At 48.3% G+C, this 15531-nt stretch overlaps 2 protein-coding genes across 3 annotated transcripts; one reads left to right on the top strand and one right to left on the bottom strand.

Annotated features, from left to right (window-relative positions):
* Positions 1-184: 184 nt before the first annotated feature.
* TMED2 (transmembrane p24 trafficking protein 2) lies at positions 185-7002 on the bottom strand. 2 transcript variants are annotated; one of them, XM_039362684.1, is made up of 5 exons: positions 6699-7002; positions 4601-4793; positions 3609-3629; positions 2628-2735; positions 185-1829 (listed from the first exon to the last, which is right to left on the bottom strand). In XM_039362684.1, exons 1-5 carry the CDS (start codon positions 6876-6878, stop codon positions 1705-1707), a joined length of 627 nt encoding a protein of 208 aa, XP_039218618.1. In that variant the 5' UTR covers positions 6879-7002; the 3' UTR covers positions 185-1704. The 2 variants fall into 2 exon arrangements, with proteins under 2 accessions (XP_039218618.1, XP_039218617.1); XM_039362683.1 differs by lacking the exon at positions 3609-3629 and having other exon boundaries at positions 6699-6994.
* Positions 7003-8179: 1177 nt separating this feature from the next.
* Positions 8180-13608, top strand: LOC120316773 (RILP-like protein 1). Its single transcript, XM_039362780.1, has 4 exons — positions 8180-9029; positions 11736-11886; positions 12384-12502; positions 12864-13608. Exons 1-4 carry the CDS (start codon positions 8514-8516, stop codon positions 13101-13103), a joined length of 1026 nt encoding a protein of 341 aa, XP_039218714.1. The 5' UTR covers positions 8180-8513; the 3' UTR covers positions 13104-13608.
* Positions 13609-15531: the final 1923 nt, after the last annotated feature.

Raw genomic sequence — 15531 nt, 5'->3', positions numbered from 1 at the left:
TCAACCCCAAATGGGGTCCTGACCCACAGGTTGAGAACCACTGCTCCAGATGTTCCTCTCCCCTGCCCCATTACACGTCTATTTGAAATAACATGTCCCTTTAAGGTATATAATAAAATAAATCAACAATGCAAAAAAACAAAATGATTATTGAAAGTGTAAGATAAGCAACAGGCTCGCCAACTTTTTTTTTTAAGAAGGTGTTTATTTAATTGAATATGGCCAAATTTCAAACATTTTTAAATGCACATTTTTCTACTCTTGAGCTCCACTGATCTCATATTAGGGTTGGCATACAATGGTTGCAGTGAAGTTGGCGAAGAAACGCTCTTAAAAGTCTTTACCTCTGGCTGAAAAGATTACTGGAACCAGAAAAACTTGTAACGAATTTTAATTAAATTAAATTTGGTACAAAACTCTTTTATGCAGTACTGACAGAAGGCCCTCCCCTTTGAAAAGAACCCATTCCCGCCCCACTCCCCAAATTATAACCAATATACATCAGTCCAATATACATCAGCCACCACATAATCTTGGACCAGGCCCACCCCGACAGATAGACGTGGCGATTGTTAATTCCATCATCCAGATAAGTAAGAAAGGGGGAGGAAAAAACACAACTCAATTCTATAAAAACTTATGTCGATGCATGAAGAGAGAACAAGCAGAAAATAGATGGTGGCCAAATTCGGAACAACGATGCCTTTCTTGAGAGAGGCTCCTGTGTCTGTAAGAGCAGGGCAGCGAGGAAAGGTTTGAGAGAAAATTTATGGAATTGCAGTCGTAACTTGAAAATGTGCACCGGTTCAGTGTGCAAATAGCCTCTGGGGAAGATTCGGCAACAGAGGAAAGTGGCATTTTTCTGTCTCATTCCTGTTTCGGTCAAGGAAAAAGTCATCCCCGTCCGAGGTTGCCCTGACCAAGTGGCCCAGACTGCAACACGATATAGAAATCTTCTCCCCCTCTGCTCCCTAACGTGGAAACTGTGAGTTCAGACAGCATGACCTGTTCCTGCCATAGAACTACAGAGAGGACCAGCTCTGGAAGTATCAACAGTGAGGGGAAGACGTTGAATCCCCAGCTACAATTGCCAACTTCCAGGTTTGAAAGCCAAGGCCATGTGGAACCAGGTTATCCTTGTTTCTCCAACTTAAATCTCAAGGAACAAATCGGTGGAACCACCCTAAAGATATTGGGCATTTTGCAGAAGCCACTTAAGAGTATCCTAACTACACCCGTTCCTAGTCGGTGTATGTTTGAACAGTACCGGACCGCGTTCATTTCTTCTTCGGCAAAGTGCCCTTTGGGGGGAATCACTGCTAGGAGTGGGGTACACCAGAACTGTTCTCCTATAGTGAAAGTAGAGAGGAAACTCACTGGTCAAGTTAGAGAATCTTCCCCACAGGTCTGTAACGTTACTATGAAAAAGCCCTGAACCATTTCTCTTAGACAAAATGTCAGCAATTTGCTACAAAACACAATCTTCCAATTTCAGAAAATAACTCGCGGCAGGTATCCCCTCATATAAAACAAAAAACAAAAAGAAATCCAGAATTAAGCTAAGAAGGCCTTAAACTTAAAAAGCTTTATAGTTCGGGATGCAGGGATAAAGAAAACTATGTGATTTTTGCAACGAAATTGTGTTTGGTAAAAGAGTGAACAGAGTCTGGGATCACCAGAAAGGGGGCTGGGAGCCAAGTTTGATTAAACCACTCTCCGGACTTCAAAAAACCTCTTCAGATAGTAGATCTGTCCCAGTGTCATGGCAACTAGTACAAGGGCTTCGAAGAACGACCAGAGGACTACTCTGCTATTTGTGTTGTCGTTAACTGGTGAAGAAACCAAGAAGAAAATACAAAATTAGCACATGGAAACTACGGAACATCTGAAGAATCCAGAACTACATAACTACAGGAACCTCACATTCTTAGCTCACAAATGGAGTATCTACTCCATATTTAGGAATCTCCTGAGGGGAGGACCAGCCATGCAGGTATTTCTAGAAATCTTGCAAACCGAGCCTAGAAATGTTTGGAACACCTAGCAAGTATTTATTAGATTTTTAGCCCACTTTTATTACTTTGTAGGTTACTCAAGGCAGCAAACACATCTAATTCTACTTCCTCCTCGTCTTTCCCCAACAACAATCCTGTGAGGTGGATTGGGCTGAGAGAAAGTGCCCGGCCCAAAGTCCTCCAGCTGGCTTTTATGGCTAAGGCGGGACCAGAGCTTACTGTCTCCTAGTGATTGGCTCAAAGTCACCCTGTCAACGTTCAGGTCTAAAGCAGCACTAGAACTCACCACTTCCTGGTTTCTAGGCCAGCACTTTAACTTTTACATTAAACTGTCTCTCTTAAATGGCTTAAGACTTTTGTGGCTCTGGTTAATCAAAAGCCACACTGACCACTCCCATTCAGTGCAGTAGCCCGGCCTCCTCCCCTCTTTCAGAACACCACTTTCCTCCTGCAGGCAGTTGCAAGATCAGGTTACTTTTCTTCCTCCTCTGCCAGCCTGCTCACTCACCTGTTGGAATGCCATTGTTGCCAAGGGCTAAGAGACCAATTGTTGAAACAAAATCCGGACACTAGAAAGAAAACAGAACCGCCCAGCAAACAAAAGCTACTTACTCGCTCGATGTACCCTTTCGCGCACTTCCATGTATTCCTGTTCGTGTTTGACGGCTGTCATGGCCACTGCTAATTCGTTAATCATCTCTTCTAGCTTGTTCTGATGAGCTGCGGAGGAATTACACAACCTCACATTTGTGTCAAAAAGACTAGAATCCAGCTGCAATGATGAAGCAATCTGACACGTCCGTGGCTAGCAAATATACGAGCACTTAAAATAAAGCCCCCAAACAGGCTAGCTAGCTTTTTGTTCTAAATCCCATCCAAGCTGTATATGGTCCAAGGAGGGCAAAACCATTATTATCTCTGTATTTCAGGCGCTGGCATGGGTTAATGTGCTCCGCAAGAAAGGAGGAATTCTTCCTTATACCATGAAAGAGGAACCACCAAACTTACACAAAACACATCAAGGCCATGACATTGTTAGTAGAACTGGATTTACAGTGACTTCAAACATGCTAACACTTCACAGGTGCGTGTTTCACAGCTCAAGGCCGTTTCGGCGGAAAATATTCCAGTTGTGATCTCTTCCCTTATCAGGGCACTCAGCCTAGCAAACCAATTAGGGTGCACCACAAAGCAAGTGCAGAATTACTGAGTTTGGAAAGAGGCCCGACTTGCCTCTGGGCTTTTGTGGGAAATCCAGAGCACAAGCAACTGCATAATAGCAGGGGGGCAACGGTAACAAAAGGGCCGTGCAAAGGGGGAGAGAGAGATAGATAGAGACAGAGAGAGGGAGAGAGAGAGGGAGGGAGAAGAAACATCTCTCTATTTGTTTTGAGACAAAGGGGATAAAAATCATGAAGTGCTTCTTTGGTACACAACACGCGGGCCTTTCCATCTGAGCATGACAACCCCTGGATCAGCAATATGTTAGCAAGTAGCCTCTTATCCCATACATAAAGCTCCACACGGCTGTTAACAGATTAGGAGAAGCAAACCAGAGGAATTAACGGAATTTCTTCAAAGAAGAACACATACCATCCCAGGTGTCTCCACCACCTAAGGAAAAGCAAAAGAGGTGAGCAGGAGAGACAGTCAAAAGGAAGGACACCGTCCCTCAACAACGGGGGCTTTCAGCACGGCCCTCTTTCCGACAGACATAAAAAGGAGTTGCCAACTCTTACGGCTGGCTGGCCCTCCCATTGGATTAACTACTTCCCCAAAAGGGAAAGTGGGAGCATCACAGGAAGGGCTCCATCGGGTTCTCTGAGAATCAAGTACAAATGATACTCGATACACGAAAGGGAAATGAGGATGTGCTTTGCCTCAGCATGGAAGCAAAGGTTTACATCCCATTTTCAAATCACATTTCTCTGATCAAGAGGCAGGAAGAAAGGCATGGAGCTGGCAACCACAGAATAGTCTGGTAAAGAGGATTGGGAATCTAAGAGATAAGAAAGTACTTAGAACTAGAAGAGTAGAGAAGGAGTAACTAGAAAAATGGGCTAGTCAGTCCTATAATCTAGAGAAAAAGTCCATCAAGAACTGGTAAGAGATAGGAAAGAGCTGGGCTAAGACTGAGACTGCCAAGCATATCCATAAAAACAGCAGTATGAAGGCCACATAAGGAGATAAAGACCCCGGGATGCAAAACATCAGCCCCCCAGTCCAGAGTTGAGAACCATTTTTCAGTCTGGCCCCCCTTTCCTACATAGCCATTCATTCCATCTGGAGCTTAGAAGAGATGAAAGTGGACACAGCTAGAATGAAAAGGATGTTTGGATGGCAGAAAATTCACAAAAATGAAATATACACAAGATCCATCACAGTGGAGTCTGCCAGAAAATGACTTGGAACGTTCAAATCAAGAATCATTTTCCTGGAAAAATCCCATTACGGTATAAAGAGAAGTTGTGATGCTGTTCTCAGAATATTTCGTCCCCAAAGAGGGAACAGAATTGATGCAACACATACTGTTGGGAGGAGTAAACGCAGCAAGTAGGCAAATTTGTGGGAGCGTCTGGTCTCACCTTCTGTCTCCATGTCCTGTCCCTTGGGAGCTTCCCCAATGTCAATAGTGAACATCACTATCTTGGGAGTCATGGTGGACATTTTGTTGCTGAAGCAGAACTTGTATGTTCCGTCCATGTGGGCCGCAAAGGTGTATTTTCCACTGGATTCTCTGTCGCCTTTGTGAATGCCCTTGTTATCAGGGCCCGTGATCTGGAAGTGAGGAGGAAGGTGAATGGTTATGTTCATCTGCATCCAAACGAATGAAGCTTATTTCTGAAAGTTACGAAACTTATGTAGGAAACATGGCAAGTGTCAAATAACAGTATATATTTCAATAATCTACAGGTGGTCCTCAACTTACAGCCACAATGGAGCCAAACATTTCTGTTGTCATTTAAATGAGTTTTGTCCCATTTTACGACCTTTCTTGCCACAGTTGTTAAGTGAATCACTGCAGTTGATCGATTAGTAACCTGGATATTAAGTGAATCCCTGACCCGGCTGGTCAGAAGATCAGAAAAGGTGATCACATGACCCTGGGACATAGCAACGGTCATAAATAGGAACCAGTTGCCAAGCGTCTGAATTTTGGTCACATGATCACGGGGATGCTGCAAAGGTCCTTAACTGTGAAAAAACGGTTGTACGTCACATTTTTCAGTCCTGTTGTAACTTTGAATGGTCACTAAATGAACTGTTGTAAGTCCAGGGTGACCTGTATTTCAAAAAGAGCCAATTGGGTAGAATTTCAAGGTATGAAAATGTAGTATTGTTCTTATCTGGATCTTATCAAAATCTAACCAGTCATCTAGTTTTCACAGTAGCCAACCAGAGGAATATTAGAATACAACTAACATCAAAACTTTATTATGCTCAAGAGCCTTAAACAAAAGGTCTACAAATAAAAAAAACAAACAGTAAAATGATTCCTCCTACTAACAATGTGTCACTGTTTTGTGTCACTTTAACCAGGAAACATTACAATCCTATAACTGTCCTAACTAATCGGTCAGTAATTTCCCACTACATTTATTCAATTAAGCACCAACCCAGATTAACTCCAAAGAACAATTATTTACATTAAAAAAAAAGTCCAACGAGCTCATACAGGGCCACTGCTATTCTCCAATCTTTTCTAAATACACACACCCAACAAAGCTAACGACAGATGATCCTCCCAGAGTTTCCTATCATGTAAAACCAACAACTGCTAGAAATTCAAGTTCTGCTAAGAAGTGACAAATATGAGTTGACAAATTATCGTTTGGTGGTCCCTCATCTCTCTACATGGCTGCCTGGTCGCACCTCATCCCTCCCTTCCTCCTCACCCCCAATTATTTCTAACCCATTTTTGTTATTCTCTGGCCTTCTGCCCTTCGCCACTAGGTCCAGCAATGCTATTAGGAAACACAGGTTGGTCCTCGACTTACAACATTTCACTTAGTGGTCATTCTAAGTTACAGGCATTGAGAAAGGGACTGGTGACCAGTTTTCACACATACAAGCGTTGCAGCATCCCCGTGGTCAGGTGATCAAATTGAGAAGCTTTGGCAACCGGCATGTACTTACGATGGTCGCAGCGTCCCGAGGAATCACGGGATCCCCTTTCACAACCTTCTGACAAGCAAAGACGATGGGGAAGCCGGATTCACTTCACAAGCATGGCAAGAAAGCTCGTAAAAGGGGACAAAGCTCTCGCTTAGTAACGTAAATGTTGGGCTCCCTTGTGGCCATAAGTCGAGGACTACCTATTAAATGGATGCACTATAGCCCTATTGCCACATACTCTGCAGCTTCCCCTTCTTCAGAAGCCAGGGGAAGATTACACTCCCTGAAGCGGCTCCGCCGCCTCTTTCAAGCAGCCCTTCAAGTCCGTTTCCCAGCGTAGAACCTCCAGCTGACGAGCTACTCTACCCGTCCAGAAAGAAAAACCCGCCTCGGGACTCCCTTCTCCCCTTCCTAAACGTGGGGCGAAGCGAAGAAAAGGCCCCCGTAACCCTCCCAGGCGGCCAAGACGCAGAGGCCGAGGCGTGGGAGGCCGGCACTCTGCACGCGCTCAGAGGCGCCCTGGCCTTCTTCCCACACACCCGCAGCCCGGCTTTCCCCCGGACTCGCCTCGACGTCGATGTCGAGGAAGCCGCCCTCGGCCACTTCGAAGATGAGCCCCATCTTGGTGCCGGACGGGACCCGCTCGAGGAAGCACTCCTCGGCGTGCGCGTCGATGCTGACGAAGTAGCCGGCCGCCGGGGCCCAGAGCGCGGCCAGCAGCGCCAGCACGGCCCGCACCGGCGACATGGCGGCGGGGGGGGGAGCGAGCGAGGCGGGCCACGTGAGGGACGGAGCCGAGGACGACGCGACCGGGCCGCTGCCAACCAGCCAGGGGAACAGGCGGCGACGGAGGGGCGCTTCCGGCCCTGGCCGCGCCCCTTCCGGTGCACGGGGCCGCTCCTCATAGGCCCGGGACGAACCCGCTGCCACGTACAAGTCTGGAGTCGGCGCCGCTAGGCTGGGGGGAGGGGAAGGCGGGCCTAGAGGAGTGAGGCGTGCATTGATTGGAGGAGGCGAAGCGGGACGGGATGGGAGGGTGGAGGAGAGGTGAGGACGGTGGCCGCGCGAGGCCAAATCGGGAATGGGAGGAAACGAACACTTGCGACGGCGGCTGAGAAGAGACATTTACCACGCGTTTGAGAAAGGGAGGGAGGATCTGAGAAACAGCCGCCACTGAAGTGGGGATATTCTGGCGAGGGGGGCAACCAAATGTGGTTTTGCTCTGCCTGGAAGACGTCGAGGAGGCATCTGCGGATTATAAGGCAGCCTTTTCAACAAGCATTGTTGAATATATATATATACATTGCTTACTGGTGTACACCGCTTAGAGAGTGCTTGCACTTAAAGCGGTATATAAGTCTCATAAATAAATAAATAAATAAAGCAGGCGCTTCAGAGAGAGGATGGACTACAAATCCCATCATCTCCGCCATTCCACCCGGCCACAGCTCTGCGGAGTCTCCCCATAACCAATCCACATGCCGGGGCTCTCTGTTGTACTCCAAACCCCATCGTTCTGGGCCCGGGGGGTTAATCTGGATGATGGGAGTTGGAGTCCAATGTGCTTTGAAGACTGGCATTGTGTTTATTTATTTATTAGGTTGATCTTCCCTGGGAAAACCAAAAATAAAAATAAAAAATAGCCTAATGGTAGAGGTGGAATAATGGAGAAGGGCGTCGTGCGATCTACAGGGAGTCCTCCTTTAGTGACTGCCTTTTTTAATGACCAAAAGAAAGCTGAAGGAAGGTCAGCATTTCATTGGCCAGATGCAAAACGTAACAAACGCCAAAAGCCTCCAGTATATTACAGCTAGTCCTCGAATTATGGCTACAACCGAATCCAAAAATGATGTTGCTAAGCGCAACATGTGTTAAGCAAGTTCAGCCTCGTTTTAGAACTTTTCTTGCCCACGGTTGTTAAGTGAATCACTGCGACTGATAAGCTAGTAACCTGATGGTTAAGTCAATCTGGCTTCCCCCGTTGACTTCGCTTGTCGGAAGGTCGGCAAAGGGGGAGGATCACGTGACCCTGGGACATTGCGACCGTCATAAATGTGAGTCAGTTGGCAAGCATCGGAATATAAATCACGTGACCACGGGGATGCTGCAACGGTCCTAAGTGTAAAAAATGATCTCCAGTCACTTTTTAAGCTGCCGCTGTAACTTCGAACGCTCCCTAAACGAACCGTTGTAAGTCGAGGACTCCCTTTCACCTCCTGCAAAAGTCAAGCGGAGGGGCCCTTCCTACGATCGAGCTTCGGGGGCTCTGCCTTCGCCGCCGGGAGCCATCCTGGCCGTGGGAACGCTCAGTCCCGCGTCTTGCCCGGAGCATCCTTCCTTGCCTCCGCCCGGCTGCGCTGCGCTCCGCCTCCGCTGGCCGGGATGCCCAGCCCAGCGCTCCAAGAGGAGGAGGAGGAGGAGGCCGGCTCAGACGGGAGGAGGGGTCTGGGGAAGCCGGGGTCCAGCCGCCCGCCTCCGGACCGCGGCCTCCGGGCGCCGGGTTGCCTCCCTTGCATTGTATTGGATTGCGTTGCGTTGCGTTGCATCGACTTGCACCGGACGTCTATGAAGGAGCCCCGGCCGGGCTGCTGGGCGAGCGGCTCGATGGAGGGGGGCGCGGGGGGCTCGGCGCTGGAGAAGAGCGCGGCCGAGCTGACCGTGATGGACGTCTACGACATCGCCTCTCTGGTGGGCCAGGAGTTCGAGCGGCTGATCGACCAGCACGGCTGCGAGGCCATCGGGCGGCTGATGCCCAGGGTGGTGCGCGTGCTGGAGATCCTGGAGGTGCTGGTCAGCCGCGACCACATCAGCCCCGAGGTGGAGGAGCTGCGCCTGGAGCTGGACCGCCTCCGCTTGGAGCGAGTCGACCGGCTGGAGAAGGAGAGGAAGCACCAGAAGGTCAGCCGGGGCCCCGGGGGATGGGGGAAGGGGAGGGAAGGGAAGGGAAAAGAGAGGGAAGGGTGGAAGAGGTAGAAGGGAAAAGGAGAGGGGAGAAAGAAGGATGGGGAAACAAAGAAAGAGAGGGGAAAGAGGGATGGAAGGAAAAGAGGGAGAGAAAGGAAGAAGGGAGGAAAAAGTAAAAGAAGGAGGGAGGGAGGGAAGGAGGGGAAAGGGATGGAAGGAAAAGGTGGAGGGGAAGAAGAGGGGAGGAATGGAGACAGGGTGGGAAGGAGAGGAAGAGTAGAGAAAAGATGAAAGGAAGGGGAAAGGGAATGGAAAGAAGAGAGAAAGGAAAGGAGGAAGGGGAGGAAAGAAGAAGAGGAATAAAAAAAAGAGAAGGGAGAAAAGAAAGAAAGGTTGCCTCCCAATGCATATGTAGCTAAGGCCTCTCCCTGCTTAGGCAGAGGGATGGCAAACAACAGCTGCATCTGCAGAATGACACCATTTGGGCCCAGTTAGATCCTTTCCATCCTGAACTGGGGTCCACTGAGTTTCCATGTCAGACATAGCTGTGATTTGTCGGCTAAGCCACCCCTGTACCCAGCACTGTCAGAACAGGGGCTCCCTGCTCCACCTCCCAGGGGTCCCGAAAGAGTGGGATGCTGCTTTTTGTCCAAGATCCTGGTGTACCGTGTGGTCCAGCCATCCTTAAACGAAGAGACCAAGAAACAAGATTTGGCTAGATAAATAAAAATCAGAAGGAGCTTAGGAGCACTTTTTCCAACTGGAGCATTTTAATAAAAGGTAGACGCTTTGATGAGCTGCAAACTAAACCCTAAATTAATAAATAAAATGCATTAATCAAGATGCTGACAAGAGGGTTTTAGTGTCACAATCACACGGGAGGTAACAGGGCTCTAATGGCCAGAGTGAAAATGGCTACAGAGGATCCACAAACATCTCTGGAGTAGAAGAGAAGTTGCCGATGCTTTAAAAAAAAAATTAAAAATTAAAAAAAGGTGTGCAAAATTCAGATGAAGCTCAAATTCGGCTTGAGTAACCAAACCACATAAATAAACATCAGGGCTAAACAAAGATTTAGAGGCATTTAACCAGCATTCCTATAGCAGAGCCCTTCTGATGCTTGAAACTCTATTGTTAAATGTGCCAGAGCTGGTCTTACAAACTTGACAGGTTTCTAGTTTGTACTTAAGTTGAGTTACATCTTAAGGGGATCCCCAAACCAGATGGAGAAGATAAAAAAAACAATTGAAGGGGCCAGAAATGAGAAGAATTGAAAAAGAATAGAAAGGGTGGGTTATTTTGGTAGCTGTTCTCGGGATGTACTTGATTGTCCCGGAAGAGTCACACGGAGATCTGACATCAACTTCTAATTTGGGGGGGAGGGGGGAATCAACAGCTCCAGAAGAGATCACAGGCTTTTGAATCACTTCTCTTATCCTCTGCCTGGGATACATTTATGATGTAACAAATCTTGGACTGTTCTTCCTGTTTGCAAGTAATAAAATGTATTCCTTTAAATTTCCAGGCTCCTAGAAGTCAGGATTTGGGCAGAATTCCAGGGTCAGCTTCTGAATTTTAATGGGCCCTGTGTTTGCAACCCTTGCAAATTTAACAGAACAGAATAACAGAGCTGGAAGGGACCTTGGAGGTCTTCTAGTCCAACCCCCTACTCAAGCAGGAGACCCCATACCGTTTCAGGCAAATGGCTGTCCAATCTCTTCTTCTTAATTTGGAGATCTTCCTTTTATTATCTGAGTGACACGCAAACCGGCTTTGTCTGGAGCTGTTGTTGTGTGGGAGCTGAGAAAGGGATCGCTGGAGGAGTGATGGTGGTTCCGTTAGTGAGGAACGTGTGGATTGCAGGAACGGAGCCAATGCAATCAGGAGAGTAATTGAAGGAGGCCTGATCTCAGCCTGGATTCGAAATGTGCCAGGCTTCCCAGCCTGCATGTCACTTCCAGGCTGGGTGTGGGGGAGGAGGAGAAGGAAAGGTGGAGGAGGAGGAAGAGAAGGAAAGAAGGAAGGGAGGAGTCTGGTGGAGAGAGAGAGAGGCACCCCCCCCCCTCTTTCACGTGGACTTCTTCCTTGCCAAGGAAGTGGAAAAATAGATTCCGTAGCAATCCTGCACATGCAGCAAGGACATCAGGAAGTTAGGAAGGGGAGGGAAAAATTGTTGTGGGAAGGTTGCGCACAGAGGTTTCCCCCCCCCCCTTCCAAATCAGAGGAAATAGGGAGGAGGAAAATGACGGCAATGCATGGAGATAATTCTCAATCAAAACAGGCACCCAAATTCCCACTAGAAGGGAACAAGGCAGTTGTTACGGGAGACTTAGCAGCCCTAGAAATCAAAATCTAGATTTCTTCATTTCAGAGATTTTTCTCGGTCGTTTTTTTTTAAAGAAACACAAGAACATCTGAGCATTCCATACAACCTGTGAGGATGTCACATTGGGGTGACGTCCCTCTGCAAAGGAGGAACGTAATTCACCTCATTTGAATAAGGGCTTCATCGGATCTGGTTGGGGGTCCCTGGCCCAGGTCTGAAAGTGGGGCTCAGTGGTCTTCCCCTCCAACCTTCGGTGGTCTTCTCCTCCAACTTTTGGCTGGGGCAGAGACCACTGCCCTGGGGGGGGGGCAAGACCTTGAAAAGGCTGGTCTTCACTTGCCGAGGCTGATAGGCTGGGATTGCTGATCCTGCAGGAGCTGGAACTGGTGGAGGATGTTTGGCGAGGAGAAGCCCAGGACCTCCTCACCCAGATTGCCCAGCTGCAAGAGGAGAACAAGCAGCTGATGACGAACCTCACCAACAGGGACGTGAACTTCTCGGAGGAAGAATTCCAGAAACACGAAGGCAAGTGTGGAGGAAAGCGGAGAGAGATTCCTGAGCATGCCTTGAGTGCTTTGGACCAAAAACGGTCAAAATGACTTTGCAGAATTCAGGGGTAGCCAGAGGCAAAAGGGCGGGCTTCGTTTCAGGTGACGGTGCCCTCCCCATTGGGCTTCGATAGGTGGTCCTCGACTTACGGACAATTGGCTAGCAACTGTTTAAAGTCATGACTTTGAACAGTCCTTGGGTTTTAATGTTTGGTTTTAATTTATTTATGTTTTAATTGTATATGGATGGACCCATTTTGATGACTGTAAGCAGCCCAGATGGACAGCCAATAAATTTTATAAATAAATAAATGACCCCCCTTCCCCCCCCCATGAAGTTCAGACAGCTGGTCCCACCCTCTGATGTCCTGTGACCACATTTTACAAGGGCTCTGTTGCTTAAGGAGGGTCAGTGACGAAGGCGATTTGTTTATTATTATCATCTGTTGTTTTTTTAAACAACAACAACATCAGGGATGTCAGAAAGAGAGAGGCAAGTGATGAAAAAGCTGAAGGAAGTGGTCGACAAGCAACGGGATGAAATCCGCGCGAAGGATAGAGAACTGGGACTTAAAAATGAAGACGTAGAAGCAGTGAGTATTCTTTTTTCTCCCCCTCCTCAAGGAATTGCCAAATGCTTTCTTTTTTTTTTTCTTTTCTTTGAAAGCAGAGATTGGATTCCTAGACTTGTGGGCTTCCTGATTAGACATGAAAACTATCTTTATTTAACAAAGCATCTTCTTAATGGAAAATGCATTAGCTAATTAATACCCGTAGGTTTCTTAAGTCTCATCTGCAGCGGGGAATCCATCTTGCCCCTAACCTTTCCCCACAGTTACTTGAACAGTTGGTTCTCTCTCCAAATAAAAAAGTGACATCTGGGGACTTGGAAGTGATGGGGCCTTTTCAGTGGTGTCCCTCCGCTTCCCCTTCGTTTTCCCTTCTTCTCGGTAGCTCCAGCAGCAGCAAAACAGGTTGATGAAGATAAACCATGATCTGCGCCACCGGATTACCGTTGTGGAAGCTCAGGGGAAGGCATTGATTGAGCAGAAAGTGGAGCTGGAAGCTTATTTGCAAACCAAAGAGCACGAGATGACGGCCTTGAGAGCGGAGCTGGGAAAACTGAGGGAGAAACTGCAAGGGGAACCAAGTCACAATGGAGAAGAAGCACAGGTAGGTGGGGAATGTGGGTAGTTTTTTAAAAAAAATGCTTGGGGAGTTTCGTTCTGAGTTCATAAAGTGAAGTTGCCTTAAATCTTGCCTGTTTTGAGATGAGAGAACTTCAATTCCTAGAATTCCCCAGCCAGTGTTCTTAAACTTACCCAGGTTGAGAAATTGACAACTTACCCAGGTTGAGAAATTGACTTAAAGCATTAGTTAAATTAACTCACTGAGGACTAGGGGGCTGGTTTTAAAAACAAGCAGAGACAAAACAAGACTTTGTAGGTATCCCGGGGCCTAAAATATTGGATCCGGTGAAAACAGAAAGATGCTTTGTCCAGACTTGAGGCTGGTTCGTTCTTGCCAGCGGTCAAGATGTGTGTTTGTGGAGATTGCTGGAGGTGCCAAGTACGTTGAGTCCTAGTGTGTTTTTCGACGGCCACACAAATTCACAACTGCTTCTTTTATTTTGTTATCTGGAAAAGGCTCCCATTCTTGGGGTTTAATGAGATCACTCCTGTTATGTCCCGAGCCTTGCAAACGGCTCGGGCGTTTGCAGGCAGTCCCGGGCAGGTGCAAAGCTGCCCGGGACCAGACAGGCTGTCGCCAGCGCCGTGCGCATGCGCGGGTGCTGGCGCGGGAAAAGTAACCCATTTACCCGGGAGTTGCCTATATAAGAGGCTGTGAGGCGTTTGGGCTGAGCTGAAGCCATCTTCCTGTAAGCTGAACGCTGAATAAAAGAACCTGAGAACTCCAGCTGCTTCTCGTGTCTGTTTTCCCGCCAAGGACGCAACACTGGCGACGAAGGTGGGATGCCTTGCACTACCTGGAAAGGAAAAAGTGTAAGCTTACCCAAGGAGTCCTGAGCGGCGGAAGAGGAACGGTGTTGACTCAGCAGCTGCCCGCCAATCCAGTGCGCATTCGGGGGTAGGCTGGCTGATAGACCCGTCTCCTGAAGATCCGAAGATGGCGAAAATCGGAAGGCTTGCGGAATTCGACGTCTCACATCCAGAGCGGTGGGAGTCCTACGTATCCAGAATGGAGAACTACTTCAAGGCAAACCAAGTGAGGGAAGATAGCTTGAAGGCTGCCACCCTGCTTTGCGCTTGCGGCCAAGACGCCTTCGAAATCGCAGAAAACCTTGCAGCACCTGTTCCAGTAGAGTCTGTAAGCTACGCAGACCTGAAGAAGCTGCTGAAGGACCACTTCCACCCCAAGGTGTCCGTTATCTCATGGCGCCACACCTTCGAGCAGAGGGATCAACGGTCCGGGGAGTCAGCCAAGGAGTACATCGCCGCGTTACGGAAGGCCGCCAAGCCCTGCGAGTTCAAGGACCTCGAGGAACGACTGAGGGACCGATTCGTGTGCGGGTTGAGGCATCGAGAGCTACAACAGAGACTTTTCGCTAAGGAAGAATTATCCTTCCAAGACGCTTTAAGGGAAGCCACCGCGGAAGAAGCAGCAGGCGGCGCCGTCAAGAACATGCGGCCGATCAGAAGCAGTGCAGAGGGTGCGTCCGTGCACCAAGAAGACGTCCGACGAAACTCCGAGGAGGATCCGGACGAAGAAGTCGACCGTCTACACCCCGCGAAGGGAGAAAATCAGAAGGAAAGCTCTTCAGCTCCGCTCAAGTGCATCGGCTGTGGAGGTCGCCACAGGAGAACCGACTGCAAGTTCCGCTCCGCTACCTGCCGGGCATGCGGCAAACAAGGGCACATTGCAGCTGTGTGTCTGGCCGACGAAAGGCACAACCTCAAGAAGAACGCCTGAAGGGTACCAGAGTCCCCAGCCAGAATAGGGTAGGTTTTTGCGCTTCGCGTAGAAACATTTGTAGGACAGGCACACACAAGCCCATGAAGAAAAAGCTGTCACTCAACGTGAAGCTACAAGGGGTTCCATTATCTATGGAACTAGACACAGGGTCCGCCCTTTCCATCATTTCATTGCATACATTTAGGAAGATTTGTTCCAGTAGTGGGACTCAGGCCAAGTTAAGGCCTTCTGATATTGTATTAACTGATTTTCAGAACTCAAGAGTGTGTGTTAAGGGGGAGGCCACCCTTAACGTGCAATACAAGAGTTTTGAAGGTCCACTAGACTTGTTAGTAGTAGGGGGTGAAAGAACGAGTCTCATAGGACTCGATTGGTTTGAGGCCCTGGGGATACACGTCACAGGACTCAACAGCTTACAAACACTCGACCTACAGGCAGTCTGCAAGGAATTTGCAGATGTTTTCAGCCCCCAGCTGGGCACATTCAAAGGACCACCTGTGTCCTTAAAGCTAGACCCCACTGTCACTCCCATTATGATTAAAGCAAGAAGGGTCCCTTTTGCTTTAAAAAGTAAGATTGACACTGAATTAGACAAACTAATCCAACAAGGAATCCTAGAACCTGTTGATTCCAGCCCATGGTAGACCCCCATTGTCACGCCTCTAAAGGCAAATGGGGACATTCGCAT

The sequence above is a fragment of the Crotalus tigris genome, unplaced genomic scaffold (genome assembly GCF_016545835.1).
Source record: "Crotalus tigris isolate CLP2741 ecotype Arizona unplaced genomic scaffold, ASM1654583v1 scf7180000019478.12717781048:2074007, whole genome shotgun sequence".
NCBI lineage: Eukaryota > Metazoa > Chordata > Lepidosauria > Squamata > Viperidae > Crotalus > Crotalus tigris.
The sequence above is the reverse complement of the archived record's forward strand: the minus strand, read 5'-3'. Positions and strand labels throughout refer to the sequence as shown.

What these genes read in the sequence shown, in the direction of transcription:
- TMED2 (XM_039362684.1), bottom strand. Translation starts at nt 6,878, where the DNA reads ATGTCGCCGGTGCGGGCCGTGCTGGCGCTGCTGGCCGCGCTCTGGGCC. An exon ending in ACAGGACATGGAGACAGAAG is followed by an intron (nt 3,630 to 4,600) that starts GTGAGACCAGAC and finishes GCTTTTCCTTAG; the next exon opens with GTGGTGGAGACACCTGGGAT. An exon ending in TGGTGGAGACACCTGGGATG is followed by an intron (nt 2,736 to 3,608) that starts GTATGTGTTCTT and finishes ATTCCTCCGCAG; the next exon opens with CTCATCAGAACAAGCTAGAA.
- LOC120316773 (XM_039362780.1), top strand. Translation starts at nt 8,514, where the DNA reads ATGCCCAGCCCAGCGCTCCAAGAGGAGGAGGAGGAGGAGGCCGGCTCA. An exon ending in AGGAGAGGAAGCACCAGAAG is followed by an intron (nt 9,030 to 11,735) that starts GTCAGCCGGGGC and finishes CTGATCCTGCAG; the next exon opens with GAGCTGGAACTGGTGGAGGA. An exon ending in AAAATGAAGACGTAGAAGCA is followed by an intron (nt 12,503 to 12,863) that starts GTGAGTATTCTT and finishes TCTTCTCGGTAG; the next exon opens with CTCCAGCAGCAGCAAAACAG.